This window comes from Stegodyphus dumicola, chromosome 4 (genome assembly GCF_044657685.1).
Source record: "Stegodyphus dumicola isolate Sdum_Otavi_A_Nest chromosome 4, ASM4465768v1".
Lineage (NCBI taxonomy): Eukaryota > Metazoa > Arthropoda > Arachnida > Araneae > Eresidae > Stegodyphus > Stegodyphus dumicola.
In genome coordinates, this window is record NC_140771.1 from 226,190,287 (window position 1) to 226,214,937 (window position 24,651).

The window sequence follows — 24,651 nt, forward strand, 5'->3', positions numbered from 1 at the left end:
ACACTGCATTATAGAGGACTGATGTGTTATCTTCTGTACTTCTAGGTCTTCGATCAGCGTTAAAAGAAAATCTGAATGCCTCTTCTGCCGAACTGGTATATGGTACTAATCTTCGTTTGCCTGGAGATTTCGTACATTCAGTCAATCCATCTAAATGCTACGTAGATCCTGTTACATTCTTGCATCAGCTTAGACACTGCATGTCAAAATAGCGATCAGTTTCTGCCAGCGTTCATTGCAAACGAACTGTGTTCGTGCATAAAGAACTTAGAAACTCATCTCATGTTTTTCTCAGATGTGATGCTTCTAAGTACCACAATTTTCAGGGCCACATTAAGTACTAGCTCGAAACGAAAAAAATTTTAAAATATTGGTGAACGAAAAAGAAGTCGTCGTTAGTATCGACCGTCTTAAGCCGGCATTTATCTGGACACCAGAAGCCACTGGAGCGAATGCGTCTTCACCATCGAAAATACCATCTCAAGATTCCCATCTGTCTCCAACAGACTTCAATGCAAGCTGTTCCAAGAACAGAAACCACGGCAAAAAGCACGAATTCCGACTTATCAGATGCTACAAGAACACTCTCGAGTCGTCGAGTTCGCATTAACCTAAAGTATTTGTAAGGTATCGTTAGCACTGGAGGGGAGTACTGCGGCTAAGGAGGTTAGAATAGTATCTGTCATAGTTGCTTGTCCAGCTACGCTTTATTTATTATTATTCAAAATGGCTTATTATAGAAATTATATTATTATATTAAAGCAGCGTGTAATTATCTGTCTCAAAAAATTGTACCACTATATTGGGTAATAATAATAAATGAACTAACTTAAATAAAAATAAGGAAGGAAAATTTTTGTTACATAAAATTTAATTAATATTGCGGACCGAAACAGTATTGTCTTTTGTAATCTGGCAACAGGGTTTGGCACACGTCGGTGTCGGCATTTCGGCTTTAAACTTGTTATAAGTGTTGATTGTGCTGAGGAAATGATTATCATGGTCGTTTGATTAATTTTATTAACATTTATGAACAAATTTCTGGGGCAGAAAACTTAAGCGGCTTGTAGAATTTTTTTAAATAGTAGGATAATTTATATTGTAAATTATATTATGGATTTCAAGGCTGTTTTCGCAGTAGTTATATTTAGTCTCTCTTCAGTTTTACATTCTGCCTATTGTGGAGGCGAAACCCTTGTTTTATTAGACAACTTAGCTATTAGAGAAACTCATTCCATTTTCTTTAAAAGTCTGCAAGGTATGTCTGTGCTTTAGTATTCTTGTAAAATATACCTTTTTAGTTTTCGTATTGTATCATTTGTTTTGTTAGGTACATTCACAAGTAGTATATCATTGAATAGTATTATAAAACTGTATTTTCTTTTTTATTTTTGGAAAGTCTTCGCTTATCTGAGAATTTTTACGTATATTATGTAAATGAACATAAAATGCTGTTGTTTTAGAACTGTGTCAGTTAAATTTGGAGTTAGAACTAGTCACTAGTGAGACGTCACATCTATATATGTTGTTGAGAAGCACTGTCTAAGATTTCATGTTAGAGTAAACTATTATCGATTCATATACTTTATGCCCAGAACTTTGAAACCCACTGCGAATGATCCTGAAGTTAAAGAACTCACTGGGATGAGAATGATGTAGTAAATAATTTCAGATAGTAATTAGAATAAGGGATGAGTAGATTCTCTTGATGAAAAATCGTGAAAGCTGTTCGAAATCATCAAACTTATTAGACTGGACTAATTGATTAAAGAAAAGCAAACTGATGGCTGCCTGTCTGTGGGGATTTATTTATTTATTATTCCGCCTGCTAGAACTCTCAGTGGGCCCTACAGGTCAGTTATGTCGTCCTGATCGTTGCACCAGCAATCTTTTTTAGTTGTTTGTCTTTGAACCTTGTTATTAATAAACAGATTTAACATTGGTGTTTTTCTTTTGTTGGGTGCTCCAGCTTAACAATGTTTTGAGTATGTTAGTACATACCCAAAAACAATTAGCAAAATTGGTTAGTTTAGAGATATTTACATATGTACATGAATGGATTCTTTCTGCGTGTACATTTCTACATTGAAGACTTTAAAGCGAAGTTAATTCATATTCACGCTATACATGAGGGGAACAATAAAAACACTCGGAAGCACTTCCGTAAAGAACCCGGTAAGTGTAAATGCTGACAACAGTGGCGATAATAGTTCAGACTTGGTAACCCAATGGATTTGTTTGTTTGGAGGGAGCAACCATTCCTCTTATGTTGTTTTTGGTTCCTTAACCTGTTTATAATTGTGCATGTTGTAGCAACACAGTTATTGTTTCTGAATTTTTTAACAATGAATAGGTAGTATTATTTTTATTAAATTAAGGAATTTGTTATTAAGGAGACAGTGTTGTTCATTTAAGGAGACGGATGCTTGTCTGCAGTCGTGCATCTCGGAAAGAATATGGCCTTCATTTAAAACATGTTCACAAGAAATGACAGATCAGCGGAGATGCTCATGTCACTGATTAAGAAGCACATGACAAAAGGAATAACTGTTATGATTGATAAATGGTGGATATACTAAGGAATTACTGAATTCCACTGACCATAACATAATTGATATAATATTATGATCACCATGATTATAATCATAACATAATTGATAAATAATGGATATACTCAGTATATCCATCAATTTGTAGGCAGGCATGGATATTATTTTAATATGTGGATTGTTAATCAGTTCACAGCTTTTGTTAATCCTGCAAATGGTGCGCATATCCAGTTTAAAGAACTGAATAGGCACCCACTAAAATTTAAAAAAAAAGTGATCTTCCGAAGGAAAATCTAGCCCTTGAATACCTATTTTTGCATGAAATTAAGCGTAATGGCAGTATCCATTTACAGGAATTTTAAAGGATATAAGTATATGAGTTTTTTAAAGCTCTTTTATATAAATAATTAGAGAAAATAATATAATTATCTATAAAATAATTAGAGATATATTTCAATAATAATTCTGATGGTAAAAGTATATTTTAGGGTACCCCTTAGCGATTTTTGGTGGTACATGGATAGAGTTTGTGCAATTCTTTGACTCATTTTGTCCTACGTAGCGGCAATTTGTGGCGAAAAAATTACCGCTACTGAAGCCAAAATAACAAGTCAAAGAATTGCACAAACTTGGTATCCATGTACACATTGACCCATTTTTCACTTAAAAAAAATCCTCAAATTGCACAAAAATGGCATTGTGTACTTCCTTGACTTTATCCATGAACACATCGACCTATTTTCACATAAAAAAGCATCAAAGAATTGTACAAACAATGCTTTACGTACTCCTTTGAGTTTGTTCATGTACACATCGATATATTTTCACATAAAAAGTCAAAGGAGCATCCAATTCTACAGTAGAGGCAAACAAAAAATACATAATATCAAACTACATTTTAAACCAAACAATAACACAAGAAAGGAAAAATCTGTTATGTATTTTAGCACTACACGAAGCAAATATCTCTTTACCTTATTTAGAAATTCATTCGTCTTCAGTCTGTAGCACACAAAATTCCTTAACAGCATCAAAAAATTTCCTAAAATTATCTGAACTACAATCCGTATATTGACGTCGCCACAGAAATTCACAAAAATAAGAGTAAAAAATATATTACGTGGATTCGGAGTATGGCTACTAAGTAAACCTTCATTTACACACCAGTCAATGCACTTTTCCCCTTTCATTCAAAATCATACAGAAACTTCAAATTAATCTTACTACATTCAGCCATTGTACCATCTAGACAATGAAACAAGCAGTGAACTTCCTAAACGGCACACACCACAAAAGCCCTTGCAAAACTTCCCATGATTCAAAATTTCCCAGAATAATGCAAACGATTACGTCATAATAGGGTTTCCGTAACATTCAACTACTCAGGTTACCATAAATGATACAACAACTTGGCGATAAATGAAACAACAACTTCACGATAATACAAGGGGAACCTTAAATTCAACTCTAACCATTCTAACATTTACTTTACTTTTTAGGCTAAATTTTACTTATATATGCTCAACATCATGCTTTTCTTCATTATGTTTAACATGCTAAATTTGCTTAAATTTGTGCTTAATATCTTTAATCAGCTAATTTTTAGTTAAATGTAACTTACTTATGCTTGATACCACATTATGCACTGAAAATTATATTTAAAATGTCAGATTTGACTCATATCCAATGTTTTACATCATTCTTTTAAAACTTGCCCATATGACCCTAAAACCATTACTGTTGGTGATCTTGGCAACGAAAGAAGGTGTTGTGGCCAATGGTTCTTTGCAGAAGAAAACCCAAACACTCATTCATGTAATCTTTTCACCAAGATTTGAACCCAAGTCAAAGTATCATTGTTTAGCAAACTTATCGCTAGGCTAGTGGTGCTCGTTACCAATCCATTATAAGCTTTGTTTGTTATTAATTTATATACATTGTACCAGCGGTATAGAAAAATTTTTTTAAAAATGAACGACGAAAAAAATTCAAATAAAATAAACTTGTAAGGCAATTGAAGCATAACATAAATACAAATGAAAAATGTAAGGGCATTGCATATGACATAAAACTAGCATGAAATGGTAATATTTTACGAGGATAAATTAGGAGAAACTAGCATGAAACAAAATGGTAATATTTTACAAAGATAAAGTAAGAGAAAAAAATATAACTTGAATTTAAGGTTTATGAATTTAATACCCTTTGCCTGCATGCTGGCAGTAGTGATCTTAATTGTAGAGAATTAAATTGCATTCCTCCTAATACAGTTTTCAGGGCATTTATATCTCTAGGAGGAGGATGTCTCCATGCAGTTGGTTTTCTAGGGTAGTCCTGTAAGTTCTTTATCAGGTTAAGATTAAGAGATCTTGCTGGCCACGGTGTTTGATCAATGTCTTCGTTTTCAAGATAGTCATTAATGAGGTTTGCTCAATGTGGACAAGCTTTATCGTTCATAAATATAAAGATCATATGTACACTGCACACACACACAAAATGCACGTTTACTTCAACTTAAACGTATACCAAATTCCTACAAACATAAAATTCACAAAATAACTATCATTTAATTAAAATATCACTAAACCATGTACACGTCGACTTATTTTTACTTAAAAAAACATTCCAGAATTGCACAAAAATGGCATTGCGCGCACTCATCACTATATCCATATACACTGCTTTTTTCTCATAAATTAGAAAAATTTCACGAAAATGCATAACAATTTTCTGAATCTTTAAACCTGGTAAAAAGAACATATATGAAATTACCTGATCGCGAAAAAGTATATACCCTTTCCAAATATGAACATTTTCCCGTATAAAATAAATAAAATATCCGGAAACCTTTACCTCTACATTATCTATTATATTACAAACGTCACTAATTCATTCATACCGCAAACATTACAAATGGTTACAAATACTTAGTGTCAAATATTTAAATTATTTCCATGCACGTTTACGCAAATTACTTTACTTCCACCTTATATTTAGAACAATGCATAAAAATAATATCCTCAAATAATTAAAAATACTAACTTACCTATTCTTCAGAATCTTGATTACGTGTCCGATAAACTTTTCTTATTTCTGTTTCAGGATCTTTAAAATCATACTTATAGTTCATACCAAGGTACCAGGTAAAATAAATAACTTAATAAAACATCTTTACTTCTATCTCGCACAACCTTAAAGAAACACTTATTACTACCCCTTTCAATCCCACTAAATACCCATTTCGAATTCACTTTAGTTAGGGCCATGGGATCCAAAAATTAACAAACACTGTTTCACACAACACAGAATAAAGCCAAATACAAAATTTCCAGATTTTTTCCCAATTTCCCCCCTTTTCCGATTAAAGAACCGTAATTCGTCCATTAATATCACATGACATATCCCATGATCTCTCATTTCCCTCACACAAAATAATGCGTAATCGGAACTGAGTACTGCTCACATTATTACCAAAGTCCCAGACCTTTATCGCTTCCAAAATGTTGCCAAACTACCAGTTACCATATTCTAAAGATCAGCCAAATTAGCTCTCAAAATTTTAGCTCCTCAATTTTAATCGAGTTTGGTATATATTTAGTAATCTCTTTTTATTAAACTTATTTGATTCTTCCTTTCACATTTTGAAATTCAAGTTCATTCAAAAAAAAAAAAAAAAATCATCCACTTTTTGATTTATTTTTAAAATATGTATTTTTAAATAATTTTTATAAATTTTTCAAAAAAAATTTGAATTATAATCTATAAAATTTTTACAGTCATCTTAAAGTAGACGTATTTCTAAGCATACCTGCAAAAAATTAGTTTTTTATTCAAAATTTTGGAAGATGTACATGAATTTATATATTTGCGCGTTTTGAAATTTGGCATATTTGCTGAAAGCGATAAAACATCAAATGTGGTTTAGACATTTTGCTAAAATTATTTGAAAGTAGAAACGATGTGACATTTTTTCCACTCGTGCATTGTTGAGCATAATGATTATATCCAAATAATATAATGGAAAATCTACATAATTTATAATTATGTAACTTTGTTTAGTTGCAAACTTATGGGAATGTATCTTAAATTTTTGTTATTAAGAAATGTTTTACCTTCCAGATCGAGGATTTCGTCTAACCTATAAAACAGCAGATGATCCTGGTTTGACTTTGATAAAATATGGAGAATATTTGTTTCAGCACTTGATAATATTTTCACCATCTGTTGAGGGTAAGAAAATTAAAATATTAACTGCATGTATTTTTTTGTTTAATTCTTTGTTTTGTATTGGGTGACATTTCACCGAATTTTGGAAATTTATAAATTGACTTCTGAAATAATATTAAATAATTAAACCTCTTCATATTTTTTACAATACAGCTGAAACGTAAGCTTCTTTATAAAAAACAGTGCTTGCATATTATCCCATTAACAAAAAACTGTCTTCAAGCAGTACCATTTAGCACCAGTTATGGATAAGTGTAACATAATAACACATTTATAACATTTATTCTTCCATTTCTTGTAACAGTTTTCAATCGATTCTCAATAAAGCCAACTTTTGTTTTTATGAACAAGCGTGTAACTTAGCTGTTTATTGCTGTATTTTTCCGTGCATTAAAAAAAGTTAAAATTCAAGTTTTGTCTTCTATAGAACAACAATGGGATCTTACTGCCATAAAAATTGTATACTAATGAATGATATGGTCGCCCGAAAATGGCCATAAAAGCAATAGTAGATTGGAACAGTTACCTGCAAAAATTTTGTGCTCGTATCATTCTAAACAGAGCTTTTGATCATATTGGAGGAGTTAACAAAATAGTGGAAATTAGTGAAAGTCTTTTTATAAAGTTCAATTTATAAAGAGGCTTCAGTTTCTTCAGAATTCTGCAGGAATGATTGGTGCAACTTTGGCAGGATCTTGAATCGTTTGATGTTAGCCAGCTTTTCTGGTTGACTGGCTAATATGTAACAAAAAAAACTTTTATCATCTAAGCATTATATCAGAATTTTATATGTATGTCAAAATGTGTTCCTGCTGAAGCTTAATTGTTTTATTTTTCAAGATGATGTTTATCAACCTTGAAAATATGGTACTGAAATGATTTTTCAACGAATATATAATAAATGAAAATATGCTAATTTTTTAAATGTCCAAAGGAGATATTTTTCAGTTTGTTATTTGTTTTTATTCTCTAAAATACATTGGTAATAATGCCTTGAAAATAAAGAAATTTAATAAAAATAATAGCAAGCACTATATCAAATTTACTTTAATGCCTAAAGAATTCTCTGCTTATGGAAGATTTAATAAAGTAATCAGTTTATTTGGGGTGGAGATTCTGCAGCATATGTCATCTCCGTCTCTCATCATATTGACCCATATACAAGATTCCTTCACATGTAACATAGCTTGCATTTTTAAAGCATTATTTATAAGATGGCTTCACATATATGAGCTTGCTGTGTTGGCAAGGTTCTATAAAAAGATGTATTTAGATGTATTGAAAGATGTATTGAAAGCAGCAAATAATTGCTGCTTTCAATCAAAATGGGGTTAGAATTTAGGTGTGTAGATCTTGAGTGTTCAACCATGATTAAAATAGTAAAACATGAATCTGTGAGATAGATAATTGCTAAAATCGGTAACTAATTGGTGGTCTCCGATAAACCTACAAGCAGGGCCGGATTTAGACTTGATAAGGCCCTAAGCTATTTGAGATATTGGGCCCTTTACAAGTCCAGATATTATATATCATTGCCAAATATGGTTTTCAGATACCTAGAGGGTTTTTTTTGGGCCCCTAAGAAAGTGGGGTCCCTAAGTGATAGCTTGTGTAGCTTATACGTAAATCCTGCTCTGCCTACAAGTATCCATTGTTTTAGTATTTTTTGTTATATATATATATAGGTATTAAAATAATTGATAAATTAATGGTGTGATATATTTAATTAATTTTTGCAATATATATAGTCAGATTTGCACGACATGATTGATTTGTAGCCATGTAAGAATTAAGATATATTAGTGAATAACTAGCTACTTTGTATGCCAAACTGCAGGAATTTAATTTTAGGCAGTATGAAATTGTCGTGTTGCGTTATCTTGTGGTATTAACCCTCTAAAGAGATGTTGCAAGATATGTAGCATTTCATTTTATTTTTTGATTTCTTTTGTTTCTCTTATATTCTTTTATATTTTGATGTATCAAGTTTTTGGTGTATTAATTTATTTTTGGCTTTGAAGTATTGTCTTCTAGTATTACAGAAATGTTATAAAATTCCTGTCTCTCTCCTGTATATGTTTGAATGAACTTTCTTAGAATTTTAAAAAATTCTTTAGAATTTGGAGGCAACTTGAATGTTCAAGCAATAACAGATTTTATTGATGCTGGAGGCAATGTCCTTGTTGGTGCAAGCTCTAATGTTGGTAAGGAAGATAATTAACTTATTTAATTTTTAATTTAATGTTTGCATTATGAAACTAAAGTTTAAACTATTTTGTATGTACTATAGGGATCTTATTTTTAAATATTAACCCATGCATGATTCTTTTTTTTAAAGTTTTTTTCACTACTATTGTACTTTTTGTAACAGTGACCATCAGAATTATCATAATAATTAATGGAAAATTTTATTGTGGTATATATGACTGAAATTATTCTTTTCTTTTTCAGGGGATTTAATAAGAGAACTGGCTAATGAATGTGGTTTTGAAATTGATGAAGAAGGTTCAGCTGTAATTGATCATTTAAATTATGATATTGAAGATGATGGCAAAGTAGGTATTTAAATGTTTAACAATTTAAAATTCATTGCTTTTGATTTTCTCTTGTAGTTTGCTGTAATGAGTATTATAATAAGAACACTAATCATAAATATCTGTGATTGTTTATATTTACCTCCTGTCTTTAAACATGAAACATTTTTAAATGATATTGTAGTAAATTAGATTTTGATTATGCATTTTTTTTGGAAAGTAATATAGGGTGTGTGATATACACACACCTATACTACAAATCCAATATTAAAAAGAGTAATAAATTGTTTTTAATTTAACTGAAGAACGTTGTACGTTCCTACAGCTATGATTAAAGGAACTGCTATGGAACTTGCCAAAATCCGTTAGATCTCAACTCTTTTGTTGGTGACAATGACTACAATGTACATCGTTTCTTCCGAACTTGGCCCCTTTTTCACATTTACATTGTTATGATTATGTAAACTAAATTATCTTTAAAATCTAGGAAGTTTACAATAGAAATGACAGAGTGCTGTAATTGAAGAGGGCAGGTTTTAGTTTTTTGGTTTGTTTATTATTAGTAGAGTAAAAGAAAAAAGTGAATTTTTAAATATTTTGTAGATCCCTTTTTAAATACATAATGGTGCCTACTTGCTTGTGTAGAGATAACTTTCATGCATTGCATCATAAATAAAATATAATTCAATGTCATATTTTTGTCGAAATTCATATTTAACCAAATTACAATGTAGTTACCACAAAAATGGATAAAATTGCTGACATCTTAATTGACAGATATTTTTGTTATAATTATATTTACTCAATGGTGCTTAGTTTGCAATATAAAGTTCATCTTTATAATAATTGTTGTTTGTGCCCACTAGGTGACAGTTATGTTTACTAGATGGGTGTGTGATTATATCATATAAAAAATTTACTCATTGTAATAGTAACCTTGTGGGTGAATCTTTACATTATGGTAACTTGGTGAAAATTTGGCGGCCAACCCTCCTACAGTAATCTGCTAGTTTTGTTTTGGACGCCATTTTGTTTTCACGAAGTAAAGGCATGGTTTTTTTTTTTATTCAACATTTTTTCCAACAATCTGCTAGCCGAATTACGCTTATACTAGAACTTTTATAGAACAAAAATGCTTAATCATGATGAAGATTAGGTGCGAAATTGAGAGAAAGTGCAGAATCGCAAACTGCTTGCTGTGTTTTTAAGAATTGCACATACATGATATCCATGTACACGTCAACCTATTTTCACTTGAAAAAAATCTCAGAATTGCACAAAAATGGCATTTCGCACATTGTTGACTTTATCTATGTACACATTGACCTATTTTTACTGAAAAAGTCAAAGAAAATTGACAAAAATCCAATTCTTCTTACTCTTGTAAAAAGCGCCAAACAAATAAGTGGGCGATTTTGCACTTTAGCAGCAAAATTGTTTCTAAGTGCTTATTAGCTAAAATCACGATCGGAATTTTCCAGAAAATGTCACATGTCTCATGATCTCTCATTTCTCTGAGACAAAATAATCTGTGATTCGAACTGTGTACTTTTCAGATTATTGCTAAAGTCCTAGCTAGTAACCTTTATTGCCTTACCAAAATGTCGCCAAACTACCTGTTACCATATTCTAAAGATTAGCCACTTTATGTAGCAACTACAGTTATCAAGCATTGTATGAAGACAAGCTGCAGTATCATGGAAAGCATGAAACAATATTGCATATCATTCATACATGCTGTAGGATAGAATCATTTAACATAAGTTACAGGGAATCAAGTCTAAAAGCCTGTGGTTCTTATTATTAGCTTGTGGTTCCTTCTTCTTACAGGAAGTAATGGTTTATTACTTGATTTTTTTTTTTTTTTCAGAACTTTAAGTTGCTCTGCAGAAGAATTTTGCTTGAATGTCACAACATCCAGTGTTTGCTTTCTTTCAGGTGTTAGCTCAGTGTCTTTCAATACATATTTGTGCATAATATTGAACTTGAACTTTGAGTGTTTCAAAACCACAATTACAGATTTTCTTAGACATATATAGTTCTGATTTTAAAAAAAGTGAAATGTGTTCATGTGACACCCTAATTTTTGTTGTAGTCAAGTTTTCATATAAACTTCTGGTTTTTTTCATCATCTATTATATTCCGTAGCTGTGTGTGCTTATTAAGTTACTGAGAATGATCTGAGCTTAATCTGTCCAAAAGACATGTGACAAGTGGTTATCACTTTTTTCTGTCTTTTGAAATGCCTATAAGATAAATATTTTATGCTTTGTAAAACTAGGATCTAAATTCACAAATATGTTTAATTTTGTAACTATATAAGTAAACCATTGAACTTAGTCTTTCAGAATTTAAAAAATATATTTGTAAAATGCTTCTCTTTAAGCCTTTATTGCAGGCAATCCAATTCGGAATGTTAGTTTAATGTGAAACTTCACGCAAGCTTGCATCTATGCGTGTTGACAATAGATGTGTGTTGACAATGCAGAAAACAGCTTCCTGCTTTGAGAAGATTATTCAAAGAACCAATTACTCCTATTTCTCGATTACCATTTTCAATCAATCAAATGGCCCTTTATCACATCTGATTGAAATGCTATTTCTTTTTAAGGCTTACTAAAGTGTTTTGTTAGATAATAATAGCATATCAGCAAGTGTATAAATTGTTGTGTCCGTGAAATTTCTTTTTATAGCTGGAAATATGTCAGTGTTAATGTAGAACCACCTCATAGTCATAGCAAAGAAATTTGCATTTTAAAAATGTTCATAAAAAGGACTCACAATTTCATTAATTTCTGTATAAGTTATGCAAGATAACTTAAAAAACAGGCTAGAATATGAATTTTTTAAAAATTTACTTCTCTGTTGGATTACCTTATGCTTAAAGATGTAAGCTTGAATTCTTTTCAAAATATATGTAAATAAATTTCCTCTTGGGCTTCTAGAAAGTAATCCAATAGACAAACTTTGATTTTTTTTTTTTTTGTTTGTTTTTGTTCATAAGCATTAATGACTGATGGAATTTTTTCCTCCCCCCATTCCAAAGCACACTCTGATAGTTGCTGATCCTAAGAATTTAATAAATGCAAAGACTGTGATTGGTTCAAATGATATACCCCCTCTTCTTTTTAAAGGTGTTGGGTAAGTATAATTTATTTTAACCTTTTCATGTGTTCTTGAATGTGTTTATATCATATCTTTTTCAAATAAGTGTTTAGTGCATACTTAGCATTTTTATCTTGAATTATTTACTGTTTCTTTTTTCACTCCAAATAATAGTAGGCCCACAAGCGGCTAAGTGGTAAAGTCTCAAAATACTGGTAGTTCGGTTCAAGGTTCAAATCCCGCAAACGGGCTGGCTGCATAGGCGTTTTTTATGGTTTTCTGCATGTGTAATGTATATAATGTATATACTGGAAGTTCATCTATCAGCACTATCCTTATCTTCAGGGCAGATATTTTTATTTTATTCGGCTTATAATTCCTTACTAAATGTAGTATTTCATCTCGATGTACTCCGTCTTTGATATGATTTAAATCAAATTACTCGTCATTATAAATATCACGAATACACATCAAATAGTTTTCCGGTTGAATTTTCTAATTTCGACTATGCGTAATGTATGCTTTACGCATGCGCACATTGAAAGAAATGTTTAATAAAGTAAACAAATAAATATTGAGATTCTTTTTGTAAATTTTGACACCCTTTAGATCATAATTGCTCTTTATTTCATAAATTACGGTTTCATATTTTTAATTTTATAATTTCTGCATGCCATCTTACCAGATTTAAACTGATGATCTATAATCCGGAATCGCTGAAGTCCCGACGAGTCCGGATTAAAGACTTTTGACTGTATTTAAAAAACAAATTTTGAAAACTTATCAGTAAAAATATGAAAATTTCAAGATATGTGTAATTTTGAATGCTTGATGTGAAAGCATTGGGGGTTGGTAATCAGTCAAGATGTACAGGCCAAAGCAAGTAGTGCCAAAAATACAAAAATATAGTGGCAAAAACTTTATATTAAAAAAAAAAAATCAGATTTTATATTACACCCAAAGGGGCGTTTTTTAACGTTTTATGTGTTACCTTTGCTTATTAAATATTTTCTGTGCACTTAAACCACAGAATTCAATTCAACAGCAACACCACAAAATATTTAAAAGAGCATATCTTTAGAATTTCTGATACACAGCCTCGCACCTTGGAGATAAAATGTCCTCCCCTATACAATTTTCCCATTGCTCACTTTGAGATCATTGAGTTTGTTAATCAAAAATTCTTTAATGTCTAACAAAATATGAAATAGATAATAAAACAAATTCCAAATTCGGGCTTCTGGATGCCTATATTCAGTGGATAATTATGTTATTCAAAATTTGATGACTCTAGGTTCTGTTATTTTATCATAATGTGAGAAACACACATACACTTATGCAGATTCTTCATTATTTAATTTCTTTTCGTATAACCCAGGGCGATATTTTGTGGCAACAATTCGAAAAGTAAAATGAATGTTTAAAGTTTTCAACATAAAATGCCAAAATGAAATTAATAGCCCTTATAGGGTTATGCACTTTGAGCTAAAAAAAGGGAGAGAGAGAGAGAAATATTTGTATTTATTCATTTATATAGCTGGTCATACCAAAAGTTTCCACTAAAAAACGTTCTTAATTAAGTTAGAAAAAAAAAAAAAACATGAAAGCTGTACCTTTAGTGCAGATAGTAATCACCACCTCGATCTATGATTTTCTGCGAATGCTTTGGTAGATTTTCAAAACCTTCGGCCGAGAAACTTGGTGGCCATGAGTCCAAAAACAGATCAACCTCATTTCTGACGTCCTGTGCAGAATGATAGATAGCATTTAATCTGCATAAAAATATATCAGTCACTTATTTGTAAATATTTTAAATGTATCAGTAATAATTTATCCCATTTATACTTCTAAACATTATGTATTTTGTTTTTTAATAGAAAGTGCTATTTTTAATATATTTTTCCCTATGTAGTATAATTTCTGATCAAGAAAATCCATTAATTTTGGAAGTTTTATCTGCATCTTCGACAGCTTATTGTTACAATCCAGAAAACAAAATAACAGAGGTAAGAAAAAATTTAAACATGAATTTATCAATATGCAATATTATTTTGGAAAATGAATGCTTGCCTGCATTTGTCTTTTCCCCTCCCTTTTTCTGTTTTGGAGGTTGTGTTTATGTTTCATCTAAAAAAGAAAAAAAAAAAAAAAAGGGGTGGGGGAACTCATACCAGCACATCTCAGAATTCAGTCTTGGGAGAATTGTAGTCTGTTGGGCTTGCAGATCGTCATGCTGTGCAGCTGCTGCTTGCATTGATCGAGATCCAGTGACTGTTTAGTTAACGAGTATGCTGCAACCCTCCTAACCGATAATAATCGGCCTCATGGTTAACGCAGCACACCCGACACAGACAAACAAAAGTACAGTTAAAAGGATAAAAACAAAAGATTAAACAGATAATCGCAGATTGTGTATCTTTAAAAATTCACTCACACAATGCAAAATAAGGAAAATCATAAGCATAATTGGTTAGAAAACAAAAAATAGTAAGACGACATAGTGACTGTTATTGGAATTTGCAACTGATAGATTTTAGAGGGCTTCCAGTTGTAAATTGTAATAACACATGGGTTAACATGCAGGATTTCAATGGCCATCGCTCATCAGTGCCCAAGGAACCCACCAGCAGCCGAGCAGTAACATCGCTGAACACTGGTAGCTCGGTCCGAGGTTCAAATCAGCGAACGGGCTGGCTGCATGGGTGTTTTCGTTGTTTTCCCCATGTGTAATCTGTATACTAGTCAGTTTCCCTTAAAAAGGTCCTCCACGAAGTCATCCCTTCCTTAAAGCAGATAGCCCTCGAGTGCGTTGCCGTAATCTAATAAACCAAACCATCAGTGTCCAAGATGGCAGACATTTTGTTGATATTACTATTAGGGATTGTGCAGCCACTTCACATACCCTGGATCAGGAAATAAGGTGTGTTGCACAATATCACGTATCCACACATGTTAGGACAATATCTGCAATATCACAGATTGTTAGCGAGATGGCCACTATTGGCAATTTATGCAGCAGCAATCGGTGTCTACGTTGTTCCATTCAGATATGCAAATAGACACATTAATGTGATGAGATCATTTTTTTCTGATTAATATTCCTTTTGTTTATAGTATCATGATGTCTGTGTTTATGCATAGAGACAGTGAGCAGATAAATTGCATTTATCATCATCATACCAGCAGTTGGATTGATGGTATGGTGAGCCATAGGGCATATCTTTTTCACCCTTAGCTTGTATATTGGTAACTTTGAACAGCCATAATTACTTAACTGAGGCCTAGCTGTGTCATAGCTTTGTCTTCTGTGTTGCCTGACCTTTCCACTGAAAAATAGAGTACTGCATGTTGCTTGCAGTGTCCTAGTTTTCCTGAGTATGAAAGGTGTTTGACTCTTGCCTTGGTTGGTGCATCATTCAGGTATGTCAATAACTGAAAACATTTGGTCAGAGTTTGCAGAGAGATTGGTATGACAATAACTGCTAGCTGGTAAACCTGGTAAGCTCTGGCATAAAATTAAATTTTTATGGATTGTGTGCTCATAACCAATATTTAATTTAGTGACTTTTTTTACATTAAGAAGTATCAACATTTTGCAAAGTATACTGTCTCATTTGGTTGTTACCATTAAGAAAAATGAAAATATTGTTAAGTACCTCGTGACTGCAAAAAGTTATATACAAGGGTAAGTTGAAAAATAAGTTTCCCCTGTCGACTGTGGTCAGAGTTGTGTATGAAAGTCAAAAAATAGAATGAGACATTAAAGATATGACATACCTTTATTTTATTATTCTCATACGAGTACGTTGAGACATTTGTCATATCGCTTGATAAGCTTCAAAAAGTCCTCCAAGAAAAATTCACGCTTTGCATATGGAAGAAGCGTTGAACGGCTATGGGCGAAAGGTGACACAGCAGGAAAACACGCAAGTCACCGATACACCATTGGGTAGAGGTCGCTGCAAATCAAGCAGATGGTGCTGTTGCAGTGCCTGCGCAAAGCGGAGACCAGCCTCTCATTTGAGCCCCGGTAGGTATGGAGAGAAGGTGCGTTTTGAATTCGTGGTCAAAGGAGGAAGTGAGAGCGGTTATCCGCTATGAATGGGCACGTGGAGTATCAGGAACAGAAATTCATAACCGCCTCGTGGAAATCTATGGGCCAGGTGTGATGTCGAAGCAAATGGTGCGGAGATGATGTCGCACATTCAGTGATGGACGTCAGCAAGTGGAGGACATACCGAGAGCTGGATGGACGTGCACGGCCACTACAGATGCAAATGTCAGGAAGGTGGATGACATGATTAGAGCAAACCGGCATATCACCATCAATGAAGTAGCAGAAGAACTTGGAATCTCACACGAGCGAGCTCAAAACATCATCCACGACATTCTTCGATACAGAAAAGTATCCGCACGATGGGTGCCCCGACAATTGACCTTGACACACAAGGAACAACGCATGGGGGTCAGCCTGGAACATCTCGTGCGTTACCATGAAGATGGCAATGACTTTCTGTTTCGGATTGTGAAGGGGGATGAAATGTGGGTCCACTATTTCACACCAGAATCGAAAGCCGCATCTATGGAGTGGAAACATCCGTCATCATCTGTCCGAAAGAAGTTCAAGACAACTCCCTCTGCAGGTAAAGTGCTCCTCACAGTTTTCTGGGACGCCCAAGGAGTTTTGTTGCTGGACTTTTTGGAGGTTGGAACCATCAATGCTACGCGCTACTGTGACACCCTGTCGAAATTGAAAGAGGCGATTCGGAAAAAGCGGCCTGGCCTTCTCACATCTGGCGTTCTGCTGTTGGATGACAATGCCAGACCACATTTGGTGACGGCAATGCAAAACCATATTGCAACTCTTGGTTGGGAGCGCCTACACCATCCGCCATACAGTCCTGATCTCGCACCAAGTGACTTCCATCTGTTTCCGGCTTTGAAGAAAAATCTCGGGGGAAGGCGCATATTATCTATATATATTCTGCATATTATTTTCAATATATTATTTTCAATATTCATATTATTTCAATATTAATAATAATATTATTTCTTTATGAGAGAATAAAAGTATGCTCTAATGATTTTAACTTATTCATTTTTTAATATTATTCATTTTGATTAGAGTACTTTTCTCTATTTCTTGTATTAAAGTTATAAAATGTTCATTAGGACTAATATAAAATATATTAATTGGAGTACAAATAAATCTTAGCCTTTTTTTTATCAAAAATTAAGCATTTGTTCTAAAAGAATGGTACATTATGTTTTATTCAAAGTATCCATTGCTAGTCACTACTTTTTCCCATCTTTCTGACAGCATATGGATAACGAGTTGGTAGAACGCTTCATCTTTTGAGCCTATCTGTGAATCAACCCAATTTTTTGTTATCTTCATATGACATGAAGTGTTGCTCAGACATATCTGTATCATCAATTGAAACAAGTAGTAATCAGAAGGAGCAATGTATGGTCAATACAGCAGGGGCAGGCTAACTTCCTATTTGAGTATGTATTTCCAAGTAGGTTTTGACTGGTGCTGCAACATGTGGACAAGCATTTATCATGGAGGAGAATGATTTTGTCATGGCTGGGGTAGTAATGGGCTCATTTTTTTTTTTTTTTTCCTTCTTGTGTGCTCAACGCAGTCTCATCAGTTGTGTTTGGTAGAGAGCCACAGTAAAGGTTTCGTTCAGTTTGAGCAGCTCGTACTACATGACACCAAATTGATTCCGCCATATACATATGATTTTCTTGTATGAATATTCGGCTTGGCTGTTGATGTTGAAGCATAGCCAGGTGATTCTCATGATTTCTTCTTTGGGTTATCATACAGATCCATTTTTCATCACTAGTAACTATACGATGGAAAAAGAAAAAAAAAAAAAAAAAAACCTTTTTTTTTTATGCCTGGCAGGCAGTATTTCACATGTAAAAAATCGGCGTTCAACATTTCTCAGCTTCAGTTCATATGGAACCCAATTTCCTTGCTTCTGAATCATTCCCAATGATTTTAAAGGATGTGAAATTGTTTGTTGAGTCACTCGTAATGTAAGTGCAAGTCTACTTAACTTTGATATAAATCTTCATCCAATAATGTTTCCAATTTCATGTCTTCATATACTTTCAGCCATCTGCTACATTCTCTGTCTTCAATATCAAATTCACCATTCTGAAAGTTTTGAAATCACTCACAACAATATCTCTCACTAAGGGCAGACTCACCATATGCTTCTTGTAAGCAACTGATGCACCTCAACTGCAGATTTTGTCAAATGAGTAATAAGTAAATCAAAAGTTTCTGCAAATGATGCTTATTCAGTTAAAAACTCGAACTTTTTGCACACACACACACACACACACACACACACATATATGAGGCTGATACAGAATTGCTAATATTTCAAGGTTATGTTAGCAGATCCCCAACCTTGTGATATAACATTTTATTACAGCAAACACTTTTATCCATAACTTACTGGTGGTGCCATTTGTTTTTCAAGTGGTGGAAACTTATTTGTACACTGGAAGAACACAGACTATTTTATTGGAATAACCTTTCAAAATTTTCTTTATGAAAAAAATTTCTTTTTTGAAGAAACAGATAGTTGCATTTTCATCTATTGGCAAATCCCAAGTTGTGGAATCTATTACAATAATAATAATAGCAGAGTAGATGAGAAATATGGTCATGAGGTAGTGCATGGCATTGTTGAGAGAATTATTGCCAGCAAAAGAGTGAAACCAAACTTGCAATATCCACCATTAAGGAAATACTTCCCCCCAAAAAAAACTGGAGGTCTATGGCTCTAAAAGAAGTTTATTCTGCATTAGAAATCTTAATGGTATGTCCTATTTCCTTACCTATGTGTACTGTTTTATATAAATTCTTTGGGACTAATTGCTTTTCCCTTTTTTAGTATCCTCATGCTGTTGGGAAAAATACATTGCTTTTATCTGCACTACAAGCCCGGAATAATGCCAGAGTGGTATTTTCAGGCTCACTTGACTTTTTTAGTGATCATTTCTTTCAATCTAGTGTTCAAAAAGTACATGATGGAAAGAAGTAAGATTTTGTTTTGTTTCTGATTTCTTATGTAAGTATTTACTATGGGTACAAATGCAACTGATTTTATCTAAATTAACAGATTATGGTAATTTGATACAGTTAGTTTTTCTTTACTTTGGGTGGAAAATGGTTGGCAGTCACTTTTATTCCCTGAGTGTCAAGACTGCCTTTTCCAGTAATGAGATTTTTTTTATCTTGGTATATGTTAGCGTATAATTTAAAATATTTTGCTTTCTTATTTTCTTTAATGATGTAAATATCATCTTAATAAATGGAATTGAATGAAAACAGACTGAAATAAGTAATTATAAAAATTTAGTTTTAGTCAATAAATGCTGTTTAAGTGCAAGTCTTAATGAGCAGATCTGAAAAGCTGTGCCACTCAGTAAGGTAACATAGCTTTGAAGAGTTTTTTAACTCTGAGCTATAATTTTTTATTGCGACCCAAAGTCCACTAAGTATGACTTCAAATGGTGTCTTGCAGTACCTCACTGTTTCTTGTTCTGCCATTCTGAAGATACCCACTTAATAGTTTGTTTACGAACTCCGCAATGCAGATGGATAATTAAATTTGTGGTTTACTTTGAAAAGCTCAAAACCAGGTTTTTGAGACCATTTTTCTTATGTTTCATAGATGGCCCAGGATTCCGAAGAAATAGGCATTCCTTTTTTAATATTACCTTTGATTGCATTTAACATTGTTGTGATATTTTGGTTGGGCACTGTAACAAGAAATGTGTTGTTAGTTTCTCGACAAATACTGGCGAAAATTCACGCAGAATGCAGCCAACATTATTTTTTTTTTCCGAGAACTGCCTTTTATCAATCTTTTATGATTAAGTTTTTACCACTTTTTTTTTTTTTTAAATTTTTGTGATTCTGCATCTCGTAGATGCATATTGTTTCAGATAATTGTTCCAATGTATAAAGATAGTGTCAGTCATGTTGAGTTCTATGCAAAATTTTATAGATGTCATTTTCTTGGACTGGCAGTTGGTTAATCTAATGGCAGTCCGCTTGCTGCAAACCAGTTATTGACTAGTGTATCCCCTGATTTTGTGTCTTTAAAACATCACCATTGATAATTGATTTGAATAAAACTTTTCATGCAAACTGGAACATTGATGGTTATTTGGGAATATAGTAAACTCTCGTAACATCTTCATTGTTTGACAGGTTCTATAGATCCATGATCGAACTACAAACTGTGGAAAAAAGCTCCGTTTTTAAAACTAAAGTTTAAAATGTTTGTTAAGATGTCATATGGTGGCAATAGTGATTAATTTGTGTAATATGCCAAAGTTAGCAACCATTAGTTATTTTGTTGGCAAATTTTGGATTTCTCTTCATTAGCATGCAAATTGCTAAATTTCTAAACTAGTGATAGTTTGTTTTAATAAGTGTGTATCATAAGCTTAAAAATGCAGTTTCTTAAATAAAACATTTTAATAATAATTGTATTTGTAGTTCTCTTTTTCCAGTTTTAAAAATAAAGCTGCCATCTATTATAAATGATCTGTTTGTAAAGAATCTTGAAGTTGTTTAAACAGCTATCATGATCGAACTACTAATCAGTTTTGTTTTTACATAGACATGCAAAAGTAAACTGGTATACATATACATGTATATCAGTTTTATTCATCATGAGTAAATCAGTTTAGTTCAAAATGCATGCAAATTTATGTTACAGTCTTTTGTATTACAATTTATTACTATAGGAGTATGTATATAAAACTGAGCTATTAAAAATTTGAATAAAGTAGAAAATTATTTTAAGTATTTCATAGTCCAATGGAATATATGTTTTCTCTTCTCAAAGGTATGAGAAATCAGGAAATGAGCCTCTAGCTAAAGCTTTGACTCAGTGGGTTTTTAAAGAAACTGGTGTTTTAAGGGCAGGTAATATTACCCATCACAGAAAAGGAGAAACATCAGCTCCAGAAGCTTATACAATAATGGATGAAGTGGTAGGTTTTTCTTTGCTTTTAAAATGTACTGTGGCATTAATAACAGTTTGCTAGTACTTATTTTGGGAAGAAGTAAATGTATTTTGGAATGTAAAATAATTTTAAATCTGTTGTTTGACACTTATTAGGTGCTTTCAATAGTTCCTTAATTCTTAATATCATACTTCTTTGATTTTAAGATACCACTGATTTTGAGATAAACCTCTTAATTTCAATCCCATCAACCAAGAAAGAGACTTTTGTTTTAAGAAAATGCAGTAAATGTAATCGAACACTAAAATATGTATAATAAATGTATTTCAATTATCTGCTTTGAGTTATTAACAGCAATCAATAATATTCCTACTTAATTTAGTAATTTGAAAACACATTATAATTTTGGAATAATTCATAGTTCAGATAATATATTCTAAAGTGCATTTCACTTTTAGGGATTGGAAGAAAGTTGCATGGCATTATGACATGGTGTGGGGCTGCATTTGGTGACATCTGAGAGTAATTTGTTGACTCTTTTATGTAGGTGGTTCTTGATGTTGCATTATGGCATGGTGTGGCAGGGTTCGTATGGTCCTTAAGAGCCCTTAAAAGTCCTTAATTTTTTTAGAATCAATTTTTGGTTCTTAAAAAGTCCTTAATTTTTGTCAAACTCAGCAGAAGATCTTTAATTTTAATCATCTGAAATTTCTGTTTGCTTTTACAACTGCCATTTTGAGTGTGAATTGGCATTTTGGAGGAATATTTTTGGCGATTCACTGACATATATGGTTAACTTTTGAATGGGTTCATGGGTTATAATTTGTTTCTGTTTTTAATATAAATGATGGGATACTCAAGTTTCTAAGCAAGAAGTGAAACATAAGCATTTCAAAATTCATTTTTTCTAATAAAGAGCTGTTAAATAACTTTTTACTTTTTGAGATGTGAATTCTTTTATTTTTCGAATTTTATTGTTCTAAATTTGGCAACTTGTAAACATTTTGGTGATTTTAAGATCTGTTTCTATAGAAAATTTTTAATTCCGAGATCTGAGAATTTTTCAATGATTTTTTTTTTGAAACATCATAGCATTGATAAATTTCATTAAAATAATGGATTTTATATTTTAAAAAAATTACATTAAAATAAAACATTTTTATTTTTTTTGCTGTCATATTATAAAGTTTCATTTTGACAACTTATTATACAATGTTCTGAATATGAAAAATAAACAAGGTATAATGCTGTAGAGCATAATTTACAAAACAGCTCTTAGCAAAAGCAAAATTTGCTATGTAATTAATTAAAAATGTCTTTTTAATTTTTTCATAGTAAGATTTTTTCTCATGTAATTGTGTCAGAATTTTCAAAGTTCTCAGAATATGGATCAGTTTTCTCTATAAAATTAATTTTACATTTTTATTCCCAAAATATTTCTGGCTTTTTGCTGTTACACAATTGGTACATAGCAATAATTTGCTTAACGTCTGTTCGGGGTTTGGGACTATTTAACTTTTACCAGATCAAGTAAACCCTCATAGGTACATTGTGAAGAGGTTGTCAAGTTAGGAGATAAAGCACGCATAAACTAGCGAGGGCATTGGTTTCCATATTGAGACAAATCTCTATTTGTTAGAAAAGATGCTTAAATCGATATAAAAACTAGCCAAAATGTTTCTAGCTTTTAATGTGTAATTATCCTAATATCTTTTAAGAATCAATGTCATAAATTACATGTATTTTAAACTGTGAAATTTTATTAGATTTTGATTTTAATAGGGCTTTTTAACAAATTTTGTTAAAAAATAAAATTTAATAGTGGCCATATAAATCCATAATGACTAAGATTATTTAATTACCTAATTTAATTATTTATAACTAACTGCTTACCCTTAAAAATTATCTCTATGTATTAAAGCGATTGATACTCACTGTGATCACAAGATAAAACACAAAAATGTAAAAATTCAAATAAAACTTATTCTTTGCATCAAGTGAGGCTTCAAATAATACAAAACAACTTATCACCTCTGGTGCTTTAATGGCTTATTGGAACCTTAAAGTATATTAATTGGGTTACAACCCCTGGAACTCTACACAAGCTATGACACTAACTGCATCAAACAGAGCCTGACTAACTTTCAACATTTGGCAACTGTGCATATATCAGGCCTTTCAGGTTTGTTCTAATCAGCAGGTCTCTGTCTAGACAAGCAGCAGGAGTGACAACATTCAGTCTTTTGTTATGAATGATGCTGATTATGATCTTGCTTCTCATCTTAACCTATGCCGCTTGACATAAAATCTACCTGCTATTTATTAAACCTCTAGACTGACCAAGTATGTGACAAAATGAGATGTAAAAAAATCAGCATATAGCTAACTATTAGTAAAACGTAAATGTCACTTATTGTCTTTCAAATATATCCAACTATTATTAGTGTAAAATATTTAATATTACTTAATATATTTCATAAAGTTTATTTATTCTCTATTTTATTAATAATTATGTTGATTCATGTTTAGTAATAATGTATACTACTTAGGGATCTATTTTATTTTTAGGATGGTATTGCAAAAGTGAAATTCAGGCATAGAATAATATTTTTAATTGAATTTATTGAGTTCCCGTTTGCTCATAGATCCTTAATTTTTTTCATTAATGGTCCTTAAAAGTACTTAATTTCCGTGTGCAGAAATGTGTATGAACCCTGTGTGGGGCTGCATTGGCTGACATCTGAGAGTAATTTGCTGGCTGTCTTATGTAGGTGGTTTTTGATGTCATGTTGAATTCAGATAAACATTTCACTTAATTTACTTCTAGTACTTTATACAATATATTTACATAATTGTTGGGGTTACATTATATCTCATTTAACTCTCTTTTACCCCACCTTTCTGTAACCACATCTCTTCACTCTCTCAGAACTGAAACTTTTTATTTTGATTATATATGGGCAGCAAAGCACCCTCTAGAACGTTTTCCCACAGATCTTCCCATCCTACAGTAACATAAACCTCAGCATAGTAAGCATAAGTATAACTGAAATTTACCAAATAAATTTGATAAAAACGATACAACTGACATTAATGAAATGAAACAATAAACTATCTGCCATTATTGACCATAACAAACACACAAAATGTTACATCAATCCTTAATAAATCAATCAATCTATAAAGAATGGAATAAATGAACAATAGTTCATTTGAATATGTCTTAA

The 24,651-nt window shown here is 32.1% G+C and overlaps 1 protein-coding gene across 1 annotated transcript in view; it reads left to right on the forward strand.

The window, feature by feature from the left end:
- Window positions 1-919: 919 nt before the first annotated feature.
- Window positions 920-24,651, forward strand: part of Ost48 (dolichyl-diphosphooligosaccharide--protein glycosyltransferase non-catalytic subunit Ost48) — a 33,405-nt gene continuing 9,673 nt past the window's right edge. The window contains exons 1-8 of the mRNA XM_035359249.2: window positions 920-1,258; window positions 6,669-6,779; window positions 8,894-8,980; window positions 9,228-9,331; window positions 12,357-12,451; window positions 14,328-14,421; window positions 19,336-19,481; window positions 21,304-21,451. Of these exons, the coding sequence (XP_035215140.1) occupies window positions 1,114-1,258; window positions 6,669-6,779; window positions 8,894-8,980; window positions 9,228-9,331; window positions 12,357-12,451; window positions 14,328-14,421; window positions 19,336-19,481; window positions 21,304-21,451 (930 nt within the window). The 5' untranslated portion in view covers window positions 920-1,113. The remainder of the gene's footprint in view (window positions 1,259-6,668; window positions 6,780-8,893; window positions 8,981-9,227; window positions 9,332-12,356; window positions 12,452-14,327; window positions 14,422-19,335; window positions 19,482-21,303; window positions 21,452-24,651) is intronic.